We start from the raw sequence: 27,268 nt of genomic DNA on the forward strand, positions 1-27,268 counted from the left end.
CTAGTGGGGTTCAGCAAACATTGATAAAGCACACAAAACTTGACTCATAAGTATGTTCTGATTATCTAAAAGAACATGGCATTCCTCTTTGGCGCATTTAAGCACATAATAATAATCATAATTTAATTAGGGATTAGTAGAGCAAATCAATGAAGGGTAAACTCACTGCGAGTCAACGAATGGAGTCGGCGATGGTGAGAACTGAGAAAAGTGGAGAGCGAGTTGAAGCCACACAAACTCAGAAACCCTACCAGTGTCTGTGAGAATCAAAAGGCAGAGAGACGCAAATTAATGTGTTTGTTGGGTTGGGGCCACGCGACATTTCCCGCGCGTGCCGGAGTTCAAATCAATACCATATGATAATGAGATATCGGTCGATTTTTTTTTCTAGGCGCCACGTCAATGGCGCGCAGAACACGGGGAATTTTATTCATTATTTTATCAAATATAATTATAAGGTATAGTAGATCATTTTAGTAGTAAGGTGAGTCATTATGTGATAAAGAGTTTAATAAGTTTATATTATTAATATAAATAATTTTACATTCAATTATCAATCAAAGAATAAATTTTAATAATGTAGAAACTACAAAGTCTTAGTACTTTTTTACTCATATAACAAAAAATACTCTCTTTGAGATATCCCCACTATGTGAAGTCTAACTTACGATTTCGTGGTGTTGAATGCTGGTTGATATGCCCACTGTGTGAAGTCCAAGTGGAAGATTCGTTCCATACTTTTGTATCGTGCCCGAGAAATACATGTTGCTGGGAGAAGCTACGTATATGGCACCAATTGTTGAGGAGATTATCCCTGCGGTAGAATCGTAATCGAGTTTCATGTTTAAGCTTTTTGCGATTCTGAATTTTTGCAGCAAAGGAGGAGAGTGGCAATGACGCTCTGGAGCATTTGGACAAGAAGAAACGATAAGCTTTGGAGTAATATCACTGTGAATGATTCCTCGGTTATCCATAGAGCAGATGAATTCTACCAAGTCTGGTTTGATGCAAAGGAGATGCATGGGAGCTCTGCAAGGGACACTACTGTTTCTAATACTGGAAGATGGAGTCCTCCCCGCCTAGGCTTCACGAAAAGTAACGTGGATGCTAGCTTCAAACATAACTGGAGGAGGGATGTGTATGAGGGATCATCATGGTAAAACTTTTGTTTTTAGAACTGATTTTATGGAGCCTTGTTTGTCAGTACCAGAAGGAGAGGCATGGGCGCTTGCAGCAGCAACTAGATTCATAGCTGAAAGAGGGTATCAAAACGTTATGTTTGAGGTTGGCTCCAAGAGTATAGTGGATAAAATCAATAGAGTGCAGTGGATAATTCTGAGTTGGATCACAAGATCCAACAATGAAGGAGTTTGCTTCTTAATAATCTAGATCGATCATATGTCATTGGATCTGTCAAGAGATAAGTAATTGGTGTTGTTCATGAACTTGTAAGGGTGACACTGTTTTTATCCTATAATCATAGGATTGATTGTATTGAATAATTAATTTTGAAAATGATATAAGTATCTTTCAGTAACAAAAAAAAAAAAAAGACATTAGTTAGTGTCATTTGAATTTTTTTATATCTTAAAAAAATTATATTTTCTAACCACTCTTAATCATATTCATTAGAAATGGTGCTCACATTTGAGTTAACTTAAGGTAACTTAAGGGTATAGTTTAGTCCACTAAACTTGGGCATTTTATATGTGAGTTTACAGGAGTACATTGTTGATCCATGCTATATATAAATTATATAACTTTAATAGTTAAAATAAATAAATTATGTTAAATTGAAATATTTTAGCATTATGTTTGCAAGTTCTCGAATGGCAAAATCATCACTCCATTCTGCAACAATGAATTTCATGTTTGTAAGTTTTCGAATGACAAAATCCTAACTTCATTCATCAACAATGATTTGTTTATTCATAATTGATAGTTGATACGTGGTGTTTCTTGTATTTTTGATAAAGCTTTTTCAATAGTTACAAATTTGTCCATATCTCAGGCAGACAATCGATAGAACGGACACGAATTCTCTCCAGTTGAAAAAACTTGGGTGTCCAGTTTAAGATCCTCACCATTAATACATTTTTTTATTCTTTATAAATTAAATTTATCTAACATTAAAAGTAAGCTTGACATTTCATCCAGTTTTTTTCTTAATTTGAGAGGATCTTTTTCCGACATTAAAATCTAAAACACTATGTACTACTAGTGACAACTGTTGTCACATCACCAATAAAAACACCAACAAACTACATGTTTATTCATTATTAAAAGGGTAACAATACTCTTAAACATCATGAGTTCGCCATCCTATTCTTAACCAGGTTCAGTCACAGTACATCACATATCTGATGTTCAGATGCCTCATAATTTAGAATTACTTCAAGCATTCACCTTAGGCGCCCATCCAGCAATAACATATTCCTCCTTTGGAGGCTTTGTTTTCTCAAATGACTCTCGGGAGAACAGCAGCTGTAACAGAAAAATAATTGTCCATTAACCAACTAATTCGTCTACAGCTATACTACTCAAATTTCAAACCAGCAATTACATCTTTTTCTTTACCAATTGCAAAAAGATTTCAGTTGTAGGAGTTGAAAATTCACAAAGCACCCAAGAAGTTAATGAGATGGATTTAGAATACATAATTTTCAGATCCATTCAACCAGAAAAAGAAGAAAAAAAAAAAACTGACCAGAGAACCAGGTAGTGGAAAACCATTAGAATTGGTCCAAAGCCAGTTAAAACTATAATTCAACTAAGTAGACATATAATATGATCATTAGTTAGCAAGGGCAGAAAAAAAAAAAACTCCATGAAAGATGCTATTTCCATCTACACAGTTAGAAGAACCATGTAAATAGTAGAAGTAATTTTCTTTGTTCACAATAGAATGCAGATTGACAGACAACATAATTCTCCAAAAATAGCCACACAGAACGCCCAAATGATAAAAATCATCAAATTCAGGAAATTAATTGACTTAGGTTATATGAATTTATAACATTTTATCATGTAAGAAAGGTTCTTTACTCCCTGACTGACCAAGGAAATCAGGTGAATTCACACGGCTTTAGTAACTTTATAAGTTTTTCAAACTTGGAAGCATATATGTAGTTTATTTTCACTTTATAGCATGCTCCATATTGGCCAATTTAAAATAGTGAGGGGATGTGTAGTAATATCTGAAATTAGACAAAGATGCACTTCAAATTTTATATACAGATGAAAATAACAAAAGAGGCCATGGGGAATTAATCTTTGGGCACCAACTATTTCATGACAGTTCTCAAGCAGATCCTCGATTTGATCTGTTGAATTTTTTGCTTATCAATTTTGTTTCTTGAAAGATTGGTGGCATCAAATTGATCCAATAATTAAATTTGTCATTGAGTGACATCAATTAGGTTTGAAGAAATAGTAATTTTTGGACTATTGTGATATAAACATTAATCATTCAATAATTAAATTGATGTAATAATCTTTTAAGGACCAAATTGATGTTCCAAATATAATTTGAGGAGAAAATTAGAGATTTACTCAACTCAATGCAGGATCAATTCACAATAGATAAATAGATTGCTTTTTATGCACTGTAGGCTGTAGCATAGTATTTATGTGCATGAAACCCTTTTTGCTTAAAATTACTGTGCACAATCAGGACTAGACTCGTTTATAAGTAAACAAGTAATTTTTTTCTTAAACCATTGACCTATCTTTTCCAATTGCGTTTACTTCTTTACTTTAGTCTCTCTTTTTAGCATTTTATTGTGACTACAAGACATAAAATTAGTATATATTAAATAATAGATTACTTCAGTCATTTTGTAGGAATTTTAAGCATATTGGCATGACAAGTTTGACCACAGAAAATTCTCATCACCAAATGCCAATCAATGTCACCGTTCAATGGAAATACAAAAGACACAACTAAATAGCTTCAAAAGAGCACATCCATTGCAGAAAACAACTGCATACCTTAGTGTAATTGTGCACATGTACCAAACTTTCTGGAATATTCCAATTCTTGAAGTGGCCCAGTGCTACCACAAGATGGTACAGTTTTGGTGCCAAACTCAGATCAACAGCAGTGACTTTCTCCCCAGCAATGTATGGACCCTGACCATGCCTCCAGCATATTAGCATTGACGATTTAAAGATTACAAATGGGTAACTAATTAACAAATAAAAAAAAAAAAACTGTTTCAGTATAAAAAAATTCACTTGCATACATGGGTCTTGAGATGTTCATCCAAGGCACTCAATTCAGCAACCAATGCTTGCTCAGTTCCATCGTTTGTATCCTTGCTCTTCAGAAAACTCACAAAAGACCCAAATATCTTTGATCCCCTGCAAATGTAAACATATTGTGTACACTCAAATTCAGTCCTTAAGAACAACTCTCAATTCAAATAATATTTTCTAAAAAAATTAGAACGCCGCAATGCATAAGCCAAGTATATTTTTCTCCTCAACCACCATTCACATAACCCAAATCAAAGCCCCCTCACCAACCATAAAAACAAACTAGAAAAGGACTATGGCTATTATAAATAGTGCATCGAATAAACCTGAATATATAAGTCAACATTCTCTTGAAAACCATTTCCCAAAGTGAAGTGATATCACCAACAACAGTGACAACATTTTCACAACAGGAATCAATTCCCCAAAAGGGTCAACTATTAAAATCAGTTCTAATTAACATTGAAACAGACACACACAAAAGTCAACACAAAAGAAACACCATAAAAAATATTCCAGACAGCAAAAAAGGTAAAGTTTGAAATAAGAAGAAGAAAGAAAGGGTGACGGATGAGTCATACACGGAGGCAAATTCAGGAGGAGTGATTAGAGAGGGTTCTGGGTACTTTTCCTCTAGTATCCCCACAATTACATCAGAATCAGCCACCCATTTGCCATCAAAAAGAACCACTGGCACCTTCCCTTCAGGATTCACACCCAAAAACCTAACAATAACCAAAAACAAAATTGATATTACAGTGAGGAGTGAGGAAGAAGAGACACACAATGGCACGTTAAAGTTCAACAATAATATACCATTCGGGTTTGTTACTGAGATCGATGAGGTGGAGTTTGTAAGGAATTTTCTTCTCCTCCAAAGTTAAGAGGACCCTTTGGGAAAATGGACCTAGAAACAAAATCAAGCCCAAAAATAATCAAAATCCAGAAACATTATTTCTATGGCAGAAAAAGTGGAAGGAAGAAACATACAATCTCCGAGAACATTTGGAGCCCCAACAGCAGCCTTAACAGCAACCTCGAGAGCCATTTCCGATGAATGATGCAAATATAGAGAGAGTGAGAGACACAGAGCGAACAACAACGTGGAACGAACTGCGCTTATGATCTGCTGTCGTCGGAGCGTATTATTATAGAAATCCGTACTTTGTCATCTTCCGATAATTAAATACGTTTCGTGTTTTTTTATATATATATATATTATATGCATTTCTTATTTTATTCAAGGCTTGTGTGATTTTTGTCTATAAAAAAATAAAGTCATTTTTTTATTTTGGTGCTCTAAAATATTTTGTTTTAATTTTGTTCCTTATAAAATTTAATATTTTTAATTTTAGTATATGAGGTGAGGTAACAGTGACGTAAGATACTCACAATTATTTCACTATTTATTTCCATTAAAAAGAGTGAATATATTGGATTTCCATGAGAATAATGGTTATTTTATACAATTACTATAGTATCCCACATCATTATTTCACATTTTTTAATTTTATTTTTAATTAAATAATTTTTTTTAATTTACTGGTGTTAAACAAACATGTTCATTTAATAATATTCACATTCCCTAGAATAAATTTGCATAGCTTTGAAACATACTCGTGCCCTTGTTCTTATATGTTTTTTTAAAAAATATGTGATTTTAATTTTTTTTATTTTTTAATTGAAATATATTATTTTTTATTTTTAAAAAATTTACAATTTTAATTTTTATGATTAATTTTAAACATTAATCATGTATTTCATTAATTGTTGATTAACACATGTCTACTTATTAGTCACATGATGATTTTTTTATTATTTAATTTTTTTAAGACTTTTATTTAATTGCTGATACGCTTAATAATAAAAAATAAAATTAAAAAATATACAATCAATATTTAAAATTGATCATAATGATTAAAATTATAAATTTTTTAAAAATTAAAAATAAAATATCTTAATTAAGAAATAAAATACTAAAATTACATATAGAAAAATAAAAGAAACTAAAATTACATTTTATCCATTCATTTATGTTGAGTAAGAGAGTGACATTAATTATTAATAGTAACGCTTTTTTTTAAAAGAAAAAGTAATGCTATCTTTTTATTCATCCCAACAAAAAGGATGAATATATGTTTAGAAAAAAAAAAAAAGAGATGAATATGGTCGTAAATTTGGCCACATTCATATTATAGCTCACATTTGCATTTTTTTAGGAGTCACGTTTGCATTAATTAGATTAGTAACTGTTACAGTGTTTGAATTTCTGTGAAAAAAAGGTGAAAAGGTATTTTTAATTTAATCATTTTTTTGAAATTGAGGCTTTTTAGAATATTGTTTTGCAAATTTAAATCAAAAGTTTTGTTACTTATCTTATTTTACTAGATTGAAAGTATTCAGATGTTAATGAAATGTATAAATATTAATGGTCTTAAGAATCTTGATAGCAATAAGCCAATAAGCTAATTAGATTCCTCTCATTAACATAACAACGAGTTTCACATTTTATCATGCGGGACAACTATAAGTTAAAATATTGAAATAAAAAAAAGGAAAGATTCTTTCGTTCTGATAAAGATAAAGGTCCTTTAATGTAAAAAGATGTGTTAACGAAGATGAGTCCAAAGCTCCACCACACGTTGGGAAATTATCACATTACCAGGTTGATTCTTTTGCCTTTAATTTCATTTTTTGGATATGTATATTCAATTATTCATATATTCTCTTTTTTTTATACATAAAGGTAGTGTTGTGGAGACCTGTACTGGTTTGCTCTTTTCTTTTCCAATGGTTGGACGGTTGACACTTTAAATTGCATTTAAGTTAGTACCTACCCTACCATAAAAAAAGCCAACCCACACACAGTACTCTGCATATATATGTCAGGATATATATTATTGTACTGAAATGATTATTAACACCATCCCTACCTACAAAAAAGCATCTACTTACTCAGCATTCATTGATAAATCAGATTCATGACCATACCACAATCTGCATTCTCATAATTCACAAGGGAATAAGGGTATCTTGGTTTAAAAGAATGGAAGAGATATAAAAGTAAAAAAAAAAATGAGATTAAAAATATTTAAATTATAGTAAAATCTAAAAGTGTGAGACTCATATTAATTTTTAATTTTTTTATCTCATATATATCTAAAATGAAAGTAATCAAATACTACCTGAGGCTGTGCACCTGCAACCTGTCCAAAAGATGCCAATAGCAAAGACAACAATACATGTAACACGACACGGGAAATACAATCTCCTTTAAATATAAAGTATATAGTATATGACTGGTGGTTGTCTGGTTATTCTCCCAGAACAAATTAACGTGCAAATCTTTAAAATAAATAAATAAAATAATTAATTAACTTACAATCGATATGAAAATAAACACCAAAATTTGTATAACATGAAAAATACTAACAAAAAAATATTACTAACAGATCTTAGTGTGTTTGGAAATGGATCGTGTATATAGTTTTTTACATCCGAGTAAACCGGTAGTAGTGTATGTTGTAAAAATTCTAAGGAATATTAGATTAACAAGAAAATCAACACAATTTTGAAATAATGTGTTTCTCTCATGTATTTTGATTTTTTAAAAGATAATAGAAATAAGATTTCACTTCCTTACTTTATTATTTTTTTTGTCCCACTAAATATGTGATGACTAGATATTCTAAAAAATATTTGTGGATAAAATGAGTATTAACTCCCTTTTATAATCACGATTTTCTATTAGTTATATCTAAAAAATTCTTCTATTTAACCTAATTAGAATTTAGTCCTTAATTATTATTATTATTTATTAGTCCTAAATCATATGTTTAGAAGTTGGTTTCAAGTTTGTGATATGAAAGCTATGATTATTAATTTTTTGAATTTTCACTAATGGATTGGAAATATAATTTTTCATATAAAAGTAAACGTTACTAGTTGTAGTGTGTTTGAAAACTAGTTAAGAATGGAGGAGTTACATTTGTGATATGAAAGTTATGATTATTAATTCTATGTTGCAAAGTGTGTTTCCAAACATGTGACCAAAGAAAATAAACGTCAAAGTTAGAATTAGAATAATCTCTTGCCAAGTAGGACATAGGTTTGCAACCACATCATATGCAAGTCAATTACATGAAAAATAGAAATAATAAATATAAAACACGTACGAAAAATGTGAAGAATCACTAGCGTTTTCCAAGGCCTCCCTAGAAATGCAATAGAAAATCAAAGTTAAAAACTAAAAACCAATATGAACAAATTAAAAGGAATTGATTGAAATATTTTATAGTTAAATAATACTATACATAACTAGTAATATTCCCCGTCTCATACAAGATTTAAAATAAAGAATTTTAATATATATATATATATATATATATATATATATATATATATATATATATATATATATATACACGAGAGAGAGAGAGAGAAAATGTCACCATTAGTAAATTTTTAAATAATATTGTGAGTGTGATTCGTCTAATTAACTTTTTTAAAGCTTAATTTCTCTCTGAGAGGTGAAGCTTATACAAAAAAGGTCTTAAAAAAGTAAGTAACTTATTTCAATAGAACAAAATTTGAAAACAAACCTAATGTGCAAGCAATGTATGCAACGCCCAAAAGCCTGATTAAATTTATCAGTCACGAAGAATTTGCAGAAAAATAAAGAAGCTGAATTGAACCGATTGGAGAGAAATCCTAACAATTGAAAAGATTAAGAAAAAAGAATAAAACTGTGAAAGAGATAGCAAATGCATGAAATGAAGATATGTTATTGTTAAAATTTAGAGAGAAATCAGAACTTTAGAAAAGTATGGTGATAAAATCTCTGTAGCGTGAGAATTTGGAGAATCAATTTTCGAATTATAGATACATAGTCTCAATCAGATGAGGAAGGTGTGGGATAGAGATGAAGGAGAGGTGAGAAATAAAAAAAGGATACTTTTGAAATTTACAATGTTGAAAATAACTTGGAAGTAGCAACCATGGTTAACACAAGAAATAAGGATGTGTGTTTTTTTAACCAAATAATTCAAGGGTGGATTCAAATCTTAGCTTTGGGGATGAAATAAACTCTGTTGGAAGAAAAACAACTACTATGGTATACTCACGGTTTCTAACAAATATTAATCACTATTTCTTGTAAGGACTATTTGGTATCAATCAATATCATAGTGAAGCAAAATAACAGCTGTGATGTGTGAAGAGTAAAAGGGTAGAAATAGAATGGATTCTGGTTTCGGACATTTAAGCCCGTTGGACAGGCCCAATAGAATCCGATAAAAATATAAATCCAAACCCTGTGAGGTGTAGTTTTGTTCTTGGACTTCATCGATAAACCCTTCCTTCCTACTATCTTCACTACCATGACGTTCACAGCGGAGGTAGCATGCAGCTTCTTCGGCCTCGCTTATCGCAATCGCAAACCCTTCACTCTCTCACTCCAAACCACTCTCCTCCCTCTTCTACGCAGAACAACCACTCACTCCCATTCCCAATCGTTAACATTCCCTCTTAGACCCTCTCGCCGCTTCTCCGTCCCCGCCACCACCACTGCGCCGCCTCAATCCGAGGATTCCGACGTTTCCACCCTCATCCCTCCCGACAATCGTATTCCGGCAACCATCATCACCGGCTTTCTCGGCTCCGGCAAGGTATCCATTTCTATTTCCCCTTTTTTTCTCATTCAAAGATAATTCGCAGTGTCTGAACTCCGAAATGGTTTTCATGTTGCCTTCAATTGATTATCTGACCAGACGACACTGCTGAACCATATTCTCACCGCGGAGCATGGAAAACGAATTGCGGTTATTGAGAACGAGGTATTATATATGTTTTGGAATTCGCGCAATTACGTGGCTATGTGAATTTGAATGTCATTGTTTCGGTCAATGTGTTGCTTAGTGTTTACTGTCTGCATTTTTTGTAGTTTGGTGAAATTGACATAGATGGTTCTTTGGTCGCGGCGAAAGCTGCTGGTGCTGAAGATATTATGATGTTGAACAATGGCTGTCTTTGCTGTACTGTGAGGGGTGATCTTGTTCGAATGATTTCCGAATTAGTCGCTAAGAAGAAAGGAAAATTTGACCATATTGTTATAGAGACTACAGGTAACTGGCAGAGTTTATTCTTGTTTAATATAAGATTTGGTAGACCTCCTTGTTAGTTGTTATGGTCGTGCTTAGTATGACTGACTTGTTCCCATGTTTGTACTTTGACAGGTTTGGCAAATCCAGCACCAATAATCCAGACCTTTTATGCAGAGGAAAACATTTTTAATGAAGTCAAATTGGATGGTGTTGTTACTCTGGTTGACGCAAAGCATGCTGGTTTTCATCTTGATGAGGTTAAGCCAAAAGGTGTGGTCAATGAGGCTGTGGAACAGATTGCGTATGCAGATCGTATAATTGTAAATAAGGTATTCACTGATTTGATCTTGTGGTAGAATGACTTTAGTTCTGCTGCGTAAATGAAACATTTGGATTATTTAAGGCTTGGTAACTAGCCAGCCAACTGATGGATAGATTATTTTTATTGTAGTATGGTCAGCCTTGTCTTTCCATGCATTCAATGTTGACTTATTCATAAAATTCTACATTCCAGTTTATGAAATGAATACTTCCTTTATACCTAAAACAGTAGGCTAATATTCTTTTGTCTATCTTGCACCAGACTGACCTAGTAGGTGAATCAGACATTGCTTCTTTGGTCCAGCGGATAAGGGTTGGTGTCTTTGTCTTCCTATTCTATCTAAGAGTTATTATTTTAATTTTATTTCATTATTTTGAGCTCCATATGAACGTGGCTGTGTTTTTAATTCAGAAAATAAACAGCTTGGCCAACTTAAAGCGGACAGAGTATGGAAAAGTTAACTTGGATTATGTTCTTGGCATTGGGGGCTTTGATTTGGAGAGGTAGTATTTTTGTTTTTGTTTCCTATTTCCTGAATTTGAATTCTTTAAGAAAAAGGCAATCTAACTTTGGGCTTTCCTCTTCTCTGTGCAAGGAGTTTCTTGTTGATCATATACCCCTTTCATATATAAACTGCCCTAATATGTCTTGGTCTTTTATAATGAAATTATCCTCATTTTTGTAGTTGACTGTTTATACTGAAATTATTTTTATCTGTCTACTATTCATAGGCCATAGAAATATATCTTTGAGAACTGTTGGTATTAATTATTGTCCTCTATGGTGACAATGTTCTTAGTAGTAGTACTCACTTTCCTTTACCCTTGTCAAATTTCTTGCTTCAGTGCTTTGTAATCCAATAACCTTACATGGATATTTCAAATTTTCTGCTTCAATAACCTTATATGGATATTTCAAATTTTCTGCTTCAATTATCATTATCTTTCCAAATCTTCATATATAAATTATGGGCTTTCTTGATCTTCTACAAGGATTGAGAATGCCATTAATGATGAAGGTGCAAAAGAAGATCATGACCACAGCCATGACCACGAGCATGAGCACCATGACCATGATCATCACCACCATGACCATGCTCATTCCCATGACCACAAGCATGGTACCTATTATTTTGCCTTGAGTCATAGCTTTTTAAATGCCATTTTGATTTTGTTTGTAGCACTAGTCACAATGCACTGGTTGCTTCTCAATTCATTCTGTCGTTGGCAATAAAAATCATTTTGTTTTGTGTACAGAACACCATGATCACCACTCTCATGATCATAGTCACGATCCTGGTGTTTCATCTGTCAGCATAGTTTGTGAAGGAAGCTTAGACCTTGAGAAGGTTAGACATTGGCGTATGCTTAATGCTAAGTTTATCAATTTCTCTTTACCATTTGGATGCTTCGGGAATGGCTTTTATTCCAGATGTTTATGTACATGTAAAATTTCAATATTGGCATTTGCATACTAAAAGGTTACATTTTTCAGGCTAACATGTGGCTTGGTACCTTGTTGCTGGATCATAGCGAAGACATTTATAGGATGAAGGGACTTCTGTCTGTTCAAGGAATGAATGAAAGATTTGTCTTTCAGGTAAGTCTATATTCCTTTACCATGGGGTTGCCACACGGATCTTTAAAGAATTCCCTAAAAAAATTTCATGTCTCGGCAATTTGTTGTTGTTATTAGCCCACATCAACTCTGACTACCATTGTTTATGTTCAGTTTCGCGGAATTAAACATAGTTTTTTATGTAACAGGGAGTTCATGACATGTTTCAAGGTTCACCTGAAAGGTTGTGGGGGCCAGATGAACCAAGGATAAACAAAATTGTATTCATAGGGAAAAAATTGGATGCTAAGGAATTGGAAAAGGGATTCAAGGCCTGTTTACTATGATACTAAGAAGTTCACTGCAGTGCTTTAATTATCTCTCTTTCGGCCAAATGATACACGTTGAAGATAGAGTGTGCCTATATACCATGTAGAACTCTGTACTACTGACGGATCCAATATTATAGTGAAAAATGTTCCATTTCTAGAATACCTTCAGTCTTTGATGTGGCTTCAAATGTGATTGCATTAGTTTTAACGATTTTTCTTGGTTTTTTCAAACAGTCAAGTGTTGTTTTAAGAGCTTGAACTATGTTAAGAAAATTCAACCGAGAACATCGAACATCGAACATGTACAAATCAAAGGACCCTATACTTTTCGATGTCATGACTATAAAAGTTCCCTTCTAATTATCTAGTCTTCTACTTTTAAACACCATGCAAAATTTCGTACACCAATCAATCATTCACAAGCAAACTAACACTACAGTGAAATTTATGGTGTCGAGTTCATCTGTGGTACGCTGGTCCTCCTTCAGAAGGGTCTCAAGTACAACTTATCCCCTAGCATATCAGTTCCACCAATTACTGCAACTTTGGAGTGTGGTGACACATTCAGCATTGATTTTTATTTTATTTTTAATAATTCTGTACTTTTAGGTACTTCTAAGTTCTAAGATCTGACTAAGATACACATCCAAGAAGAAGAACTTTGTCACTTTTCTCTTTTGTCCTAGATCCTACTCTGTTCATAAACTCAAATGCAGCATAGCCTTTTTTTTAACAAAAAAATGCAGCATAGCCATTCGCACCATAGTTCTCTCCCATGCCCTTCAGTAACGGCAACATATGACTCAAGAACATCAGTCCTGTATGTTTGGTTTAAGTAATGTGAAATACAATAGCTAGTTCATACTCATTAATGGATAATCATTTGTTTAAGATATGGTAGGTTCTCTTTTTTTACTGAATTAAGATATAATATACTAAACACCAAAAAATGAAAATTAAACTAAGTGTAATTTCAGTTTAATATAATATTAAGTTATTAATTAAATTAGCTCCTAAAAAATATAAAATTGTCATCAATTTTTTTTTATATAAAAACTAAAGTAATAAGATAAATATAATTAAAATTTTATTTATATAAGAGATCAATTTAACGGAAAAAAAAAAAAAAAAACCTTAATGCCTAACCCTCAACTCACTGAACTTGATTCATTTTTCATTTTCAACTTGGTGTGCCCTAACTCTGGTCTCTATCGCAGTCCCCAAATCGCCATTCCCAATCACCGAAAAACTGAAAAGGTAAATAATTTTCCTGGCATATCTGAAACATTGAGTTGAGGAAATATATTCTGAGCTAACCTACAGTGATATATATTGTAATTGCAAAACAGATTGCACCTGTTTCATCAGAATGTGAAAAATGCATGTTCTCTGGAATAATCTATCAGTAACAATTTTACGTGAACAATTATACGTGCAAGAATCTTGAAGTGTGTCCTAATTCTGAAAATTTTCAAATTGTGATGTGCTACATAGATGCATCCATGAAGAAATTTTTGTGAGTGCCATCAATGTTAGAAGCGACTTTTAACTTAAGTTACCTCTAAGTCAATTATGTCACTTCATTCTAAATTTTTAATAAATTTTATGCATTGTTTCAGTTTTAATGTTTTAGACTTCAGACATTGTACATTATGGTGAAATGTGAATGAATGCTGAGTGTTCTTTTCTTGTTTCCTTCTACTATGGACAGTGAGGATATAGACTAAATGGTTATGTATTTGGCTATTTATTGTGTTGCTAATTCATTATGGATTGAATGGTTTTCACGGAATGCACTTTTGCTTTATGGTGTGTTTGTGATAGAGACAAGAGAAATAATATTAGAGAGAAATTTAATATTTTTTTTATAAAACTCATATCTTTTACCCTCTATTTTAATTTAAAATTTTATCTTTTGTTTTATGTTTTTTATGTCTATCATTCAAATCAAACACCCTTAATTGGTATTTGTGTTGTGTAGGATTGTCCGGTTGGAGAGAATGCAGTTTGTTAGTCTTTAAGGATACAGCTGAAAATTCTTTCCTAACATGGATTAAATTAGGATATTTTAATTTAACTTCATACAAATAACAATAACAAATAATTTAGTTTAAACAATAAAATATAATAAAGTGATAAAACTTATTTATTCTGTATAATGTATGTGTTTTTCAGTTTAGTTTTTAATATTTTATTTGTATCTATCAATTTTTTATTTTAATATCTGACAATAGAGTAATTTTATTAAATAATGCGTGATTAACAGAAAGTAAAGAAAAAACTTTAATATTTCATAATCAACCGAGACAAAATAAAAAATGTTCTAATATAGAAAAATCTCGATAAAATTTTAAATTTTAGAAATACTAAAATATTAGGGAAACAAACTGAATGATAATCAAAATAAAAATTTAGTAGAGAAAAAAAGAAATAAGAAAATTTTAAGAATACTAAAAAAAAAGTACTTTGTCTCATTTAAGCCAAAATAACAGTGAAGAGAGCCAAATGAAAGGAAAGCCCAGGTAGGGTTTTGTTATTCCCGGTCTGCTCACTGACACTGATAACGAGTCTCTCTTCAGTCTTCATTCACCCTCTGTCAGTGAATGTTCAATTGATACAACAAAACCCCAACCTATACCCAACCACCGCCATGTATCTCTACAGTCTTACTCTGCAGCGCCCCACCGGCATCATCTGCGCCATAAACGGCAACTTCTCCGGCGGCAAGAGCCAGGAAATCGTGGTGGCCCGCGGTAAGGTTCTCGATCTCCTCCGCCCCGACGACAATGGTCGGATCCAAACCATTCTCTCCGTCGAAATCTTTGGCGCCATCCGCTCCCTCGCCCAGTTCCGCCTCATGGGCGCCCAGAAGGACTACATCGTCGTCGGCTCCGACTCCGGCCGCATCGTCATCCTTGAATACAACAAGGAGAAGAACGTCTTCGACAAAATCCACCAAGAAACCTTCGGCAAATCCGGTTGCCGCCGAATTGTCCCCGGTCAGTACCTCGCCATCGATCCCAAAGGTAGGGCCGTTATGATTGGCGCCTGCGAGAAGCAGAAACTCGTTTATGTTTTGAATAGGGACACTGCTGCTAGGTTAACCATTTCTTCCCCTTTAGAGGCTCATAAATCCCACACTTTAGTTTACTCAATTTGTGGCGTTGATTGTGGCTTTGAGAACCCTATTTTTGCTGCCATTGAATTGGATTACTCTGAGGCTGACCAGGATTCCACTGGCCTGGCTGCTTCTGAGGCTCAGAAGCATTTGACCTTTTACGAGCTTGATCTTGGCCTTAACCATGTTTCCAGAAAGTGGTCCGAGCAGGTTGATAATGGGGCCAATTTGCTTGTTACTGTTCCTGGAGGTGGTGATGGCCCCAGTGGTGTGCTTGTTTGTGCTGAGAATTTTGTTATTTATAAGAATCAGGCACATCCGGAGGTCAGGGCTGTGATTCCTCGGCGGACCGACTTGCCGGCCGAGCGCGGCGTGCTTATTGTGTCAGCTGCTATGCATAAATTGAAGAACATGTTCTTCTTCCTCCTGCAGACAGAGTATGGGGATATTTTTAAGGTCACCTTGGAGCATAATAATGATCGTGTCTCGGAGTTGAAGATTAAGTATTTTGATACCATTCCTGTTACAGCTTCGATGTGTGTGCTGAAGTCGGGGTTCTTGTTTGCGGCATCGGAGTTTGGGAACCATGCTCTGTATCAGTTTAAGTCTATAGGGGATGAGGATGATGTGGAGGCGTCGTCTGCCACGTTGATGGAAACTGAGCAAGGTTTTCAGCCTGTGTTTTTCCAGCCCAGGAGGCTGAAGAACCTTGTTAGGATTGACCAGGTTGAGAGTTTGATGCCGATAATGGATATGAAGGTCAGTAATCTTTTTGAAGAGGAAACTCCTCAGATTTATACTCTCTGTGGGCGTGGTCCTCGATCCTCTTTGAGGATCCTGAGAACTGGTTTAGCAGTTAGTGAGATGGCCGTGTCCAAGCTTCCTGGTATACCTAGCGCTGTTTGGACTGTGAAGAAGAATGCTATTGATGAGTTTGATGCATACATTGTTGTGTCATTCACAAATGCTACACTTGTGCTTTCCATTGGTGAGACTGTTGAAGAAGTCAGTGACAGTGGGTTTCTTGACACTACACCCTCCCTTGCTGTTTCTTTGATAGGAGATGATTCTCTCATGCAGGTTCACCCAAATGGTATTAGGCATATTAGGGAGGATGGCCGTATTAATGAATGGAGAACTCCTGGAAAGAGGACTATTTCAAAAGTTGGATCAAATAGACTTCAAGTGGTTATTGCACTGAGTGGAGGGGAGCTTATATATTTTGAAGTGGATGTAACTGGTCAGTTGATGGAGGTGGAGAAGCATGAAATGTCTGGGGATGTTGCTTGTTTGGACATTGCTCCAGTGCCTGAAGGCAGACAAAGATCTCGGTTTCTTGCAGTTGGGTCATATGACAAGACCATCCGCATCTTATCGCTTGATCCCGATGATTGTATGCAGGCTCTAAGTGTACAAAGTGTTTCTTCAGCTCCAGAATCTCTTCTTTTTCTCGAAGTTCAAGCATCTGTTGGGGGTGAGGATGGTGCCGATCATCCTGCTAGCCTTTTCTTGAATGCTGGCTTACAGAATGGTGTCATGTTTAGAACTGTGGTGGATATGGTTACAGGTCAGCTTTCTGATTCACGTTCCCGATTCTTGGGATTGAGAGCCCCAAAATTGTTTCCCATTATTGTGAGAGGCAAGCGTGCTATGCTTTGCTTGTCAAGTCGACCTTGGCTTGGTTATATTCACCAAGGACATTTCCTTTTAACGCCCCTGTCATATGAAACCCTTGAATATGCTGCCTCATTTTCATCTGACCAATGTGTGGAAGGTGTAGTTGCTGTTGCTGGTGAGGCCTTGAGGATTTTTACCATTGAAAGATTAGGAGAGACATTTAATGAAACTGTAATTCCATTAAGGTACACACCAAGGAAATTTGTGCTGCAACCCAAACGGAAACTTCTGGTGATGATTGAGAGTGATCAAGGAGCATTAACTGCAGAAGAGCGTGAAGCTGCAAGGAAAGAGTGTTTTGAGTCTGCTCAAGCTGGGGAAAATGGCACTGAAAGTGCAGACCAAATGGAGAATGGTGGTGAGGATGAAGATAAAGATGATCCACTTTCAGATGAGCATTATGGTTATCCAAAAGCTGAATCAGATAAATGGGCTTCCTGCATCAGAGTTCTTGATCCAAGGACAGGAAATACTACTTGTCTTTTGGAGCTTCAGGAAAATGAAGCTGCTTTCAGCATTTGCACCATAAATTTCCATGATAAGGAATACGGAACTCTTTTAGCTGTTGGCACTGCGAAGGGACTGCAATTTTTGCCCAAAAGGACCATAACTGCTGGATTCATTCATATTTATAGGTTCGTAGAGGATGGAAGATCTCTTGAACTTCTTCACAAAACTCAGGTTGAAGGTGTTCCTCTTGCTCTATGTCAATTTCAAGGAAGATTACTTGCAGGGATAGGACCTGTGCTCAGGTTGTATGATTTGGGAAAAAGAAGATTGTTAAGAAAATGTGAGAATAAGCTATTCCCCAACACAATTGTCTCCATTCATGCATATCGCGATCGGATTTATGTTGGTGATGTCCAAGAGGTATGTTTCTATTTTATATCTATACCTGTTGAATATCCAGGTATTTGAGTTGAGCATTCTGGCAATGACTTTTTGTCATGACTTCTGGTAGCATTTGGTTGATATCACGTCACTTTAATATGTCTGTGTCCTGCAAATTTTCATGTTCTAATTTTACTGATTTGGTTTTTATTACAAAATTCAGGGGATTGGAATTGTTCTATTTTGGAAAGACTTGACTGAGGCTTTTCTGTTGTGAATTTATATTTGTTTAATTTTGCAAATATTCAGCATACTATTTTCTCTGATTCAATGTGCTGCTGCTCTACATGTGTTCTTTGAATAAAATCTTCAGCTAACTGTGTTCTTTCCCTTCTCTCCAGTCCTTCCATTATTGCAAGTATAGGCGTGATGAAAACCAACTTTACATATTTGCTGATGATTGTGTTCCAAGGTGGCTTACTGCATCATACCACATAGATTTTGACACCATGGCAGGTGCAGACAAGTTTGGAAATATCTATTTTGTGCGGTTGCCACAGGATGTTTCAGATGAGATAGAAGAAGATCCTACTGGTGGGAGGATCAAGTGGGAGCAGGGAAAGCTGAATGGAGCTCCCAATAAGGTGGAAGAAATTGTACAGTTTCACATTGGTGATGTCGTCACATGCTTGCAAAAGGCTTCTCTTATACCAGGTGGTGGAGAGTGCATTGTATTTGGAACAGTTATGGGAAGTGTTGGGGCATTACATGCCTTTACTTCACGAGATGATGTTGATTTCTTTTCTCATTTGGAGATGCATATGAGGCAGGATCACCCACCTTTGTGTGGAAGAGACCACATGGCATATAGATCTGCCTATTTTCCTGTTAAGGTATACCTAGTCAATATTATGTTGTTTGTTCTTTCTATTCAGTTATTGGAAAGCATTATTTGCTATCTATATGATAAGAGCATCTTCCCTGTTATATTTTCGTTGCTGTTTTCTGACAAGCGCCTTTTATCTTCTGTCTGTGATAAAATAACCTTGACATATTAGATTGTTCTTTTTATTTATTGTGTTTTTTAGCCATAGCTTTAAATTTTGATCATTTTCTGAGAGTTCTGCATTATTGTGTAGGATGTTATTGATGGGGATCTATGCGAGCAATACCCAACATTGCCAATGGATTTGCAGAGAAAAATTGCCGATGAATTGGACAGAACCCCTGGAGAGATACTGAAGAAACTTGAGGAAGTGCGAAATAAGATTATTTAAGAAATGGTAGCCTGAGAGGTATGATTCCCTATTTCTGTTTATTTTTTATTCTACTGTTTTCATTATAGAAGGATTATTATAAGCAATACTTGAGATGTAATTCTATGTCTAAAAGAACTTCGATAACAAATATTACATACCAACAGATAATATGCATAAATATGGGGAAGGGGAAAATCCTTTGCTTGTCCAATATTTGTATGGTCTGATATTTTCAATGCAGTTGCAAAACATGGTATAAATCAAATGGGTGGTTTACCCTTTTCTCCCCTTTAAGAGTGGATCTGGAATTATAGGGTAGATAAGGAGAAAGAGAAACCTTCACTTAGTAGTTAGTAGTATTTAGTTGATAAAAGGGGAAGATGTTCTTTAGATTAAAATCTATGTAGCAGCAAATGCTGCTCTGCTTAAGATTTAAATAGATCATCACTGTTCCACTTAAACTACTGCCATCTGTTGCTATGTAGGTCCCGAGATGATGACAGTGATAGTTAGTTAATCTTGAATAAATTTGTAGTTGCTTTACTGTTATTGGGAATTTTGATTTGATGAATGTTTTATACTGTGTTTTGGTTTTGTGTGCAGGTCATAGTGGAAATGTGCTTTTCTGGTAGGTCATTTGCCCACAGTTAGGTCACTACTAACAAAGTGAAGCAAGCTTGTGTATCTCATTCATACGGGAACGGTGATTTCTTGTCCTATTGAAACGGGGTGAAGGACCGGACGGTGACTTTGTACTCTATTGAAGTGAAACCCATAAGCCTCAGTTGGTAATTTACGTTGTAATTACTAATAGTAGCAATTAACTGTTATCACGCGTTGTAGATGTGATAACATGCTCCATCTCTCTTCTACGACTCTCCCACTCAGCATCCTGTCTTGTACTCAATGAAATGTTTGATTTAACTTGATTTGAAATTTATAGTCTAGAATATCACCGTTTAACTACCATTTTAACGAAACCTAGGTTAGGTTCTAGTTCTACTGAGTTATCGTAGAGCAGTTTTTCAAAATTTAACACATGTAGTATACCCTATCAAAATACATCAACATTATGCATGAAAGAGTTGTTTGAGGCTAAATATTTATTTTATTGTTGTGCAAATGTAATGTTAACCGATAGATGATTCGGGTTTTGGTACTGAATTTGTGGTACCTGCTTTTTCCACGGTTTGTTATTGATTGCGACTACTGTTGAAATGAGTCTAGAAGCAGACTTTTCCTTTTCTGATTAGCTAATTCCTACAGTTAACACTATCATTTTTTAATTTCCATTTTGTTTAAGATCTGCAAAAGTAACTGAAAGGTGCACGTCTTGGAATGATTTCTTGCTGATAAGGGTTACGAAAAATTCATGCGATCCCTTATAATACCTGCTTGACCTTAATTGAATAATTTGGTATTCAACCCTGCCCTGTTTGGCGCAGACAGAAAAACGGAAAGGCGAGTTCTCCAAGTGACGACTCAAGCAGAGAATGTACCTTATGTACGGTCATGTGTTATCTGGGAAAATTATTGTGTGGCTTCTATTATGATCATGGTCAATCCTTACGTAAAACACAGTCGAGTTTTTTTTACTATAAAATAAAAAAACTTGGTTGTGTTGGAGAAATTGACTAGGAATATAAATGTGGTAGTCTTGAATCATACAACAATTCACCAATTACACATATTAGGTATTATTAACAAGTCAAATAAGAAATTGAGCCAATAATATAACCAAAGCAGGTGTTCCTTTATAAATTGACTTCAACTGTACACGGGCTTTAATGGGCATAGAAGAAAAAAAATACTTTTAAGTTATTTGTTCAGAACTTGGAGAGTAAACGAAATTGGGTTTCGGGACATACACGAGACGAGGTTATATAACAACCTTACCAGTCCATGTCGTCATGTCGTGCACACTGACTAGGCCTATTTATTCTTCCACTTGTTTTTCCAAAAACCTCCAAGGAAGACAAATTTCTTTGGTGGAGAAAAGCAAGTGGCTAGAGATCAGACTTGACCAAATGTTCGTGTTCTTCTTTTAGCTCTCTCTCCAATCTTGAATTTCCATGGTGAGTTTTCTGCTCTATCCAACCAATAATATCCGAGAATACAATCTGCAAATTTTCTGGTGGCTCTCCATACAATAGACCGTGCCACATCTTTGGATAAAACTTTAGTGTCTTATCTGAGCTTGCCGCCACATCATATAGTTGTTTGCTAACTGCTTTATCAGTCACTTGATCTTCCTCACCATGTAAAACTAGAAAAGGTAGTGATACCTAACCAAAATGGACATGGTTCGGTTCATCATCAGTTTTGCATTAAATTCATGACACTGAAGAGAGGGGAGTATTAGAAAATTAATTTGACAAACCTCATGCAGACTTTGCTCAATTTCTGTACTGACCCTCATAAGTTCGTAGGCTGTTCTCAAACGAGGGTTTCCTTTGTAGCAATATTGGTTGGCTCTAATCTGCAATACAAGAATAATAGATTTATCTTCTACCACAAATTGTAATCTATGGATCGTACTTTTTAGTTAATTAGTTACTTTAGTGTCTAGTATGTGCTACTAATTATATAGACACATGAATGATCAATTGTTTCAAATAGTTAGTAGTTAAACAAAATGACATTTGTCTTTGTTTTTTTTTAATGTGTAGTAATTAAAAATTTTAAATAACTTATTCATCGTCTTCAACTAATTAATTGAGTTTCACCTATTTAAGTAAACAAGTATCCATAAACTTGAACAAATAAAGTGTAACTATATATCTGTCTCCACGTGTATTTCAAAGTGATCCAGAAGTTCATTTTAATTAGCCATTATTAGTTCTGTGGAATAAAGTATGCTCAAACACCTCTTCTCTGACTTCAGGCACTTTAAAGGCGACATCAATGATATCTGGGATGGGAACTATTCTCCACGAGGGAACAACTTTGCTGAGTGCACTCAATACACTAACCACCACTGTGTTGGGTCTCATTTCTTCTGAAATCTGCATAACATTTACATATACTTCAATTACAAATAAATTACTTTATAGTAACGGTCTTGAAAATCAATCAAAATATTATTTTAATTGTTTGACAGAATAAAAAAAATTATACTATTAAAAAATAATTATTTTTCATTAAATTTAGGTAGAAGAGGGGGAAAAAATTCACCGTGGCAGTTGTATGCACCCAAATAAATCAATTCAGCATCGACAAAAGGTAATAACAAATCAGTTTAGAGGACGCATAAGTATTCTTGATTGGGTTTTACCTAAAAACATACATGTACCAAAAAATCAAGAAAAAATTATTAGAAATCAAATGCAATATTCAGAAAATTTTCAGGAATTAAAAACATATTAAAGTCTATTTGTAATTATATTTCATTCAAAATAATTTTTATTTGTTATTTAAAATTATTGTTTGAATTAATTGATTATAATTAAATTGTTTATATAAGTCAGGCTATGTATTCTACATGTGACGCAATAGGTGGGGACGGGACGACTATTATAACGGTTTAGCTTAGAAAATTCAACGGATCTAAATGGTCAGACGCCTTCGATGTCAAATAGTAGTATCGGTCAAACGGATCCACTGATTTTTTTTTTTTTATGCACTGAATTATTTTGCTTTAACGAATCAACTAAAATATAGTATATAAAAATAGCTCTACTTCATATTTAAGCATGACGTAAGATTAAGGTTTAAGAACATTTTCTATTTTTAGTATTTTTATTTGAATTATATTGTCAAATAATCATATAACGAAATTTAAATTATCCATTTATCAATAGTTAAAACAAAAAACTATATGTATTTCTTGAGATATATTTTCCGATTCTATATTATAGAGAAAAAATAATGATTGATGATAAAATATTGATGCACACAATTCAATAAAAAAGGATTTTGATGCACCTCATCTAGATAGAGTAATACACAAAATAAACACTTCATAAATCGTGACCCACGGTAATTTTCTTTTTTGTAACGCTTACGTGATCGTCTCGCAAACAATTTTGTGCACAAAGGAATTGTGATGCCTATAATTTTTTTTTTATCTTTCTGTATATCTTACGTGATTGACTCGCAAACAATTAATATAGAATATCTCTTGATTATTTCAAAAAACATTGTGTTGTAAAATAAACTTGAAGATGTGCTGAAGTTAAGCCAATCTTGAAGCAGTAAATGCAGTTGCAGATATATACGTATATCACACGTTGGATACGGTATTGTCAACTAATATGCCATTAGATAAGAGTATCAACAACAGTCCATCAAACCGACCATTTATAAAATATAAATTGTGATATTTTTTCTTTTAAAAAGATATTATGCTTGTATAATATATGCAGTTTACAACAGACACTTCAGATTGTTAATAATATTATATTATTATGTTAACAGATAATCACAGGATGGAAATAGACATTTTAGATAACATGTTCAAAGACATGGATTTTTTTTTTTTGGTGGGGGAGTAGGTAAAGACATGGATATTGAAGATGTGCATGTGCCCAAGAAGAAAGAATATATGTATTCTATCAAAAACAAATCTGACTTATGATACACCAGTTATTGCAAATTTCTTTATATTGTCTTTCATATTCTCAGAGATAAATAAAAATATATATTCTTTAAAATCAAAGAGATAAATAAAAGGGAAAAGAAAAAAAACTATATGTCAATATCTACTTAATTTTCTCCAAAAATAAAAAAAAAATATCTACTTAATTTGATTGGGCCCAAATATGCTGGCACTGAACATCACGGAATGCGCGCACCAATGACCAATAAACAACACCCAAAAGGAGAAATAAAAAAGAGTGACGATGCAATATTTTTATTTTCTAATTAAAATAAGATTTTAATAACTACGTAAAAAAAATTATACTATTAACCTGTTACCTGTCAAAACTCAATAAAATTATTATATACTTGTGATTGAATAATTATATTAACTTTTTTATATCAATAAAAAAAATTAGAAGTGATTGATTTTGTATAAAAAAAATAAATTCAAGAAATAAATAAATATATAGCAATAAAAAGAAGAGTGTGTAACGTATGAAGCACGTGTGTTAAATTTGATAGAATGAGAACAAAAATAATTGGAGAAAGGAATGGAACCTTGCACATGGGTGCAACCAAAATTGCCCCATCCCAGTATTGTGGCTTTTTCCTGTGCAAAAGTAGAGCCACAGCTCCTCCCATGGATTCCCCCATCAAGTACCTCATCTTTTTCTTGTTCTCTGCTTTCTCTGCAAATCAAAACATTCACCGATAAACAAATAGGCCACGTAATGGGGTTGGAAAATGTGTCCTTAGTTGCAGGCAACAAAAAATAGAGAAAGAAAATGCTGACCACAAATTGTGGTGAAATGTTCGGAGCAATCGTCGATTACAAAATCAAAATTCATAACAAGGCCTGGAACCCCTTCTGATTTTCCATGCCCTTCGTAATCAATCCCATACACTGCATAACCCGCTTTTGCGAGCCTTGTTGCTGTGCCTGTTTCAATATTTCATATTCATATCAATTATCATCACTATGAAAAATCTATATGACTATATGCAGTTTAATTAATTCTGATTGAAAATGAAGGAATTGAGAGGCCAATAAATTAATTACTTTTCATGGTGATGCTGCATTCCATGGCGTAGCCATGGCAGAGGAAGATTAACGCTTTTGGACTTCCATTCGCTGGAAGCCATCGGCATGCAAAAAGCTTCAAGCCTCGAGAATTCCAAACGTATTCCTTCAAAATTGTAAAGAAAATATGATTATATATATATATATATATAACCAAGTTAAGATTCTATTAGTTTTTTCTTTTCTCTTCATTGAATTAAGATAAGATATTGATGTTAATTGTTACCTCATCATATTTGATCTCAGCTTCACTCGCCTGCACACCATAGCACAAAGGAAACCCAAAACAAAATTAATAACGAATTAAGATGCATGATACTTAGAGAGAGAGAGAGAGAGAGAGAGAGAGAGGGAGAGAGAGAGAGACCATGAAGAATTATTAAGGTTGAACTCCAAAGTTTGTTTCGGACGGGGGTATTTTTCTTGTGAGAAGAGAGAAAAACAGAGTTGTTTGAAGAGTGAAGTGGGAGAGAGATTTTAGTGCATGAAAATTAGGAAATGAAAACACGTAAGTGTGGGGATAAGAATGACATTTAGCTTCCTCGTTTAATTTATTGACTAGCCAGATACAGAGAAAGGCGTGTTTTATTCAATCAAACAACGTTTCTACCTCTAGAGGCTTTGTCCACTCACAAATGCTTCTAATAACATTGTTCGCCTATTTTGATATTAATTACTAATTCTTAGTTAATACATAACTAATGATAATTATATACCAAGATTTTGGTTATTTTCTTTTCTTTTCCTTTGCATTTGATTGAATAAGATAAGATATTGATGTTAATTGTTACCTCTTCGTATTCGATCTCAGCTTCACTCGCCTGCACACGGAAAAGCAAAGGAAAATTAATTACGAATTAGGATGTGAAAATGATAATTATAAACAGATACAGAGAAAAAGAGAGACCATGAAGAAGGGTGTATTTTTGTTGAGAAAAAAAGAGGTTTGATTGGTGAAGTGGGAGAGAGAGAAATTAGAAAATGAAAACACTTTAAGAGTGGGGATAGGAATGACATTAGCTTCTCTTCATTTATATACTATGAAACAACGTTTCTCCCTCGAGGCTTGGTCCACTCACAAATGCTTCTTCTAAGATTGTTGACGTATTGATAACTAATAGTTATTTAACATAATTATTATGTACCATTATTTCGTTGATTATCGGGTTGGAAGAATTGGTTCAATTTTTTAATTCATAGAAGATTTGGTAAACAAAGAAAAATAAACCCAAATAAAAGTGGTTGAATGGATCAATAGAACAGGCAAAGAAGGTTGCATAGATTATATTTATATACTGTACGTTGATCCTTGACTTGAATCGCTCACGTTTTTGTGTATTCACATTCACAAGCAACTTGCCCTTAGTTTATTCAACTTTTCTTCGCGGGGGCGTTTCTTTTGACTCCTTTGTAACTATCAATTAAAGAGGGGACTTTGAGACACTACCGATTAAAGAGTTTATCACTTTAATTTTTTCACAATATGTGATTAGTGAGCTAAACTCCGAATAAATAATTTACACTTATGATATGATTAAAAGATATATTTTAAAAAAATAATATTGTGATTAAGTTTTCAAATGGTCATTTAATAGAGAAGTTACAAAGTATTATTTCTCATTTTTATGATTTGAAAAATGGAAATGCAAAGGGATTCCCAAAAGACACGCAAAGTTGCCCCATCTCCCATAACCGAGAGTAAGTCCAGAAGAAGCAACATGTTGAGGACAGTAGCATGACGGTATCCCAGCTTCTTGTAGTAGTACTTTATATTTTAGTTACCCTCCAATCACAAACACCACAGTGCAAAATATGATCCAGTTTCCCGTCACAGCTAATAAAAACATTTGAATCAGATTTAGAAGACAGCCATTTAGTTGCATACATAAATCACAAAATTTAAAATATATGATATGATTCCCCTTCGTGTTTCTCGAAGACGTCGAGTTCGTTCTCTTGCTTCTATCCATAAATCACACTATCACATTAAAAAAAATGCTAATTGAAAAACATTTGCGTCTTTTTTATTTAAACTTATTTCAGAGAAATAATTCTCTATAGTTATTAATTTTTTAAAAGTTATTTCTTCTAAAATAAATACTACGTACTAAACAACCCGTATTAAATGTTGCCATGTACTTCTTACTTGCAT

General features: G+C 33.9%; 4 protein-coding genes across 5 annotated transcripts; 2 read left to right on the forward strand and 2 right to left on the reverse strand.

The window, feature by feature from the left end:
- Positions 1–2,230: 2,230 nt before the first annotated feature.
- On the reverse strand, positions 2,231–5,419 carry LOC114403797 (glutathione S-transferase DHAR2-like). Its single transcript, XM_028366958.1, has 6 exons — positions 5,248–5,419; positions 5,074–5,164; positions 4,839–4,982; positions 4,245–4,362; positions 3,991–4,131; positions 2,231–2,484 (listed from the first exon to the last, which is right to left on the reverse strand). Exons 1-6 carry the CDS (start codon positions 5,303–5,305, stop codon positions 2,395–2,397), a joined length of 642 nt encoding a protein of 213 aa, XP_028222759.1. The 5' UTR covers positions 5,306–5,419; the 3' UTR covers positions 2,231–2,394.
- A 4,176-nt stretch (positions 5,420–9,595) lies between these two features.
- On the forward strand, positions 9,596–12,819 carry LOC114401526 (P-loop guanosine triphosphatase YjiA-like). Its single transcript, XM_028364046.1, has 10 exons — positions 9,596–9,923; positions 10,026–10,091; positions 10,199–10,379; positions 10,491–10,687; positions 10,942–10,992; positions 11,092–11,183; positions 11,673–11,800; positions 11,937–12,028; positions 12,175–12,279; positions 12,447–12,819. Exons 1-10 carry the CDS (start codon positions 9,636–9,638, stop codon positions 12,582–12,584), a joined length of 1,338 nt encoding a protein of 445 aa, XP_028219847.1. The 5' UTR covers positions 9,596–9,635; the 3' UTR covers positions 12,585–12,819.
- Positions 12,820–15,219: 2,400 nt separating this feature from the next.
- LOC114403382 (spliceosome-associated protein 130 A-like) lies at positions 15,220–20,602 on the forward strand. Its single transcript, XM_028366314.1, has 4 exons — positions 15,220–18,234; positions 18,597–19,088; positions 19,335–19,490; positions 20,058–20,602. The coding sequence occupies exons 1-3, from the start codon at positions 15,220–15,222 to the stop codon at positions 19,470–19,472; spliced, it is 3,645 nt and encodes a 1,214-aa protein (XP_028222115.1). The 3' UTR covers positions 19,473–19,490; positions 20,058–20,602.
- A 509-nt stretch (positions 20,603–21,111) lies between these two features.
- Positions 21,112–26,143, reverse strand: LOC114403383 (caffeoylshikimate esterase-like). Of its 2 annotated transcripts, XM_028366315.1 has the most exons (9): positions 26,024–26,143; positions 25,908–25,937; positions 25,343–25,372; positions 25,096–25,222; positions 24,829–24,975; positions 24,594–24,724; positions 22,322–22,459; positions 21,835–21,933; positions 21,112–21,739 (listed from the first exon to the last, which is right to left on the reverse strand). In XM_028366315.1, the coding sequence occupies exons 1-9, from the start codon at positions 26,024–26,026 to the stop codon at positions 21,461–21,463; spliced, it is 984 nt and encodes a 327-aa protein (XP_028222116.1). In that variant the 5' UTR covers positions 26,027–26,143; the 3' UTR covers positions 21,112–21,460. The 2 variants fall into 2 exon arrangements, with proteins under 2 accessions (XP_028222116.1, XP_028222117.1); XM_028366316.1 differs by lacking the exons at positions 25,908–25,937; positions 26,024–26,143 and adding an exon at positions 25,484–25,667.
- Between the last annotated feature and the right edge of the window lie 1,125 nt (positions 26,144–27,268).

This window comes from Glycine soja, chromosome 20 (genome assembly GCF_004193775.1).
Source record: "Glycine soja cultivar W05 chromosome 20, ASM419377v2, whole genome shotgun sequence".
Classification (NCBI taxonomy): domain Eukaryota; kingdom Viridiplantae; phylum Streptophyta; class Magnoliopsida; order Fabales; family Fabaceae; genus Glycine; species Glycine soja.

Bases quoted from the DNA above. Each gene is read 5' to 3' on its own strand.
- LOC114403797 (XM_028366958.1), bottom strand. From the start codon at position 5,305: ATGGCTCTCGAGGTTGCTGTTAAGGCTGCTGTTGGGGCTCCAAATGTT. The intron at 5,165-5,247 runs GTATGTTTCTTC...TTTTGTTTCTAG, and splicing joins TCCAAATGTTCTCGGAGATT to GTCCATTTTCCCAAAGGGTC. The intron at 4,983-5,073 runs GTATATTATTGT...GGTTATTGTTAG, and splicing joins CTCAGTAACAAACCCGAATG to GTTTTTGGGTGTGAATCCTG.
- LOC114401526 (XM_028364046.1), top strand. From the start codon at position 9,636: ATGACGTTCACAGCGGAGGTAGCATGCAGCTTCTTCGGCCTCGCTTAT. The intron at 10,688-10,941 runs GTATTCACTGAT...ATCTTGCACCAG, and splicing joins ATCGTATAATTGTAAATAAG to ACTGACCTAGTAGGTGAATC. The intron at 12,280-12,446 runs GTAAGTCTATAT...TTTATGTAACAG, and splicing joins ATGAAAGATTTGTCTTTCAG to GGAGTTCATGACATGTTTCA.
- LOC114403382 (XM_028366314.1), top strand. From the start codon at position 15,220: ATGTATCTCTACAGTCTTACTCTGCAGCGCCCCACCGGCATCATCTGC. The intron at 18,235-18,596 runs GTATGTTTCTAT...CCTTCTCTCCAG, and splicing joins ATGTTGGTGATGTCCAAGAG to TCCTTCCATTATTGCAAGTA. The intron at 19,089-19,334 runs GTATACCTAGTC...ATTATTGTGTAG, and splicing joins CTGCCTATTTTCCTGTTAAG to GATGTTATTGATGGGGATCT.
- LOC114403383 (XM_028366315.1), bottom strand. The intron at 25,373-25,907 runs GTAACAATTAAC...TATGGTGTGCAG, and splicing joins CTGAGATCGAATACGAAGAG to GCGAGTGAAGCTGAGATCAA. The intron at 25,223-25,342 runs GTAACAATTAAC...ACAATTTTGAAG, and splicing joins CTGAGATCAAATATGATGAG to GAATACGTTTGGAATTCTCG.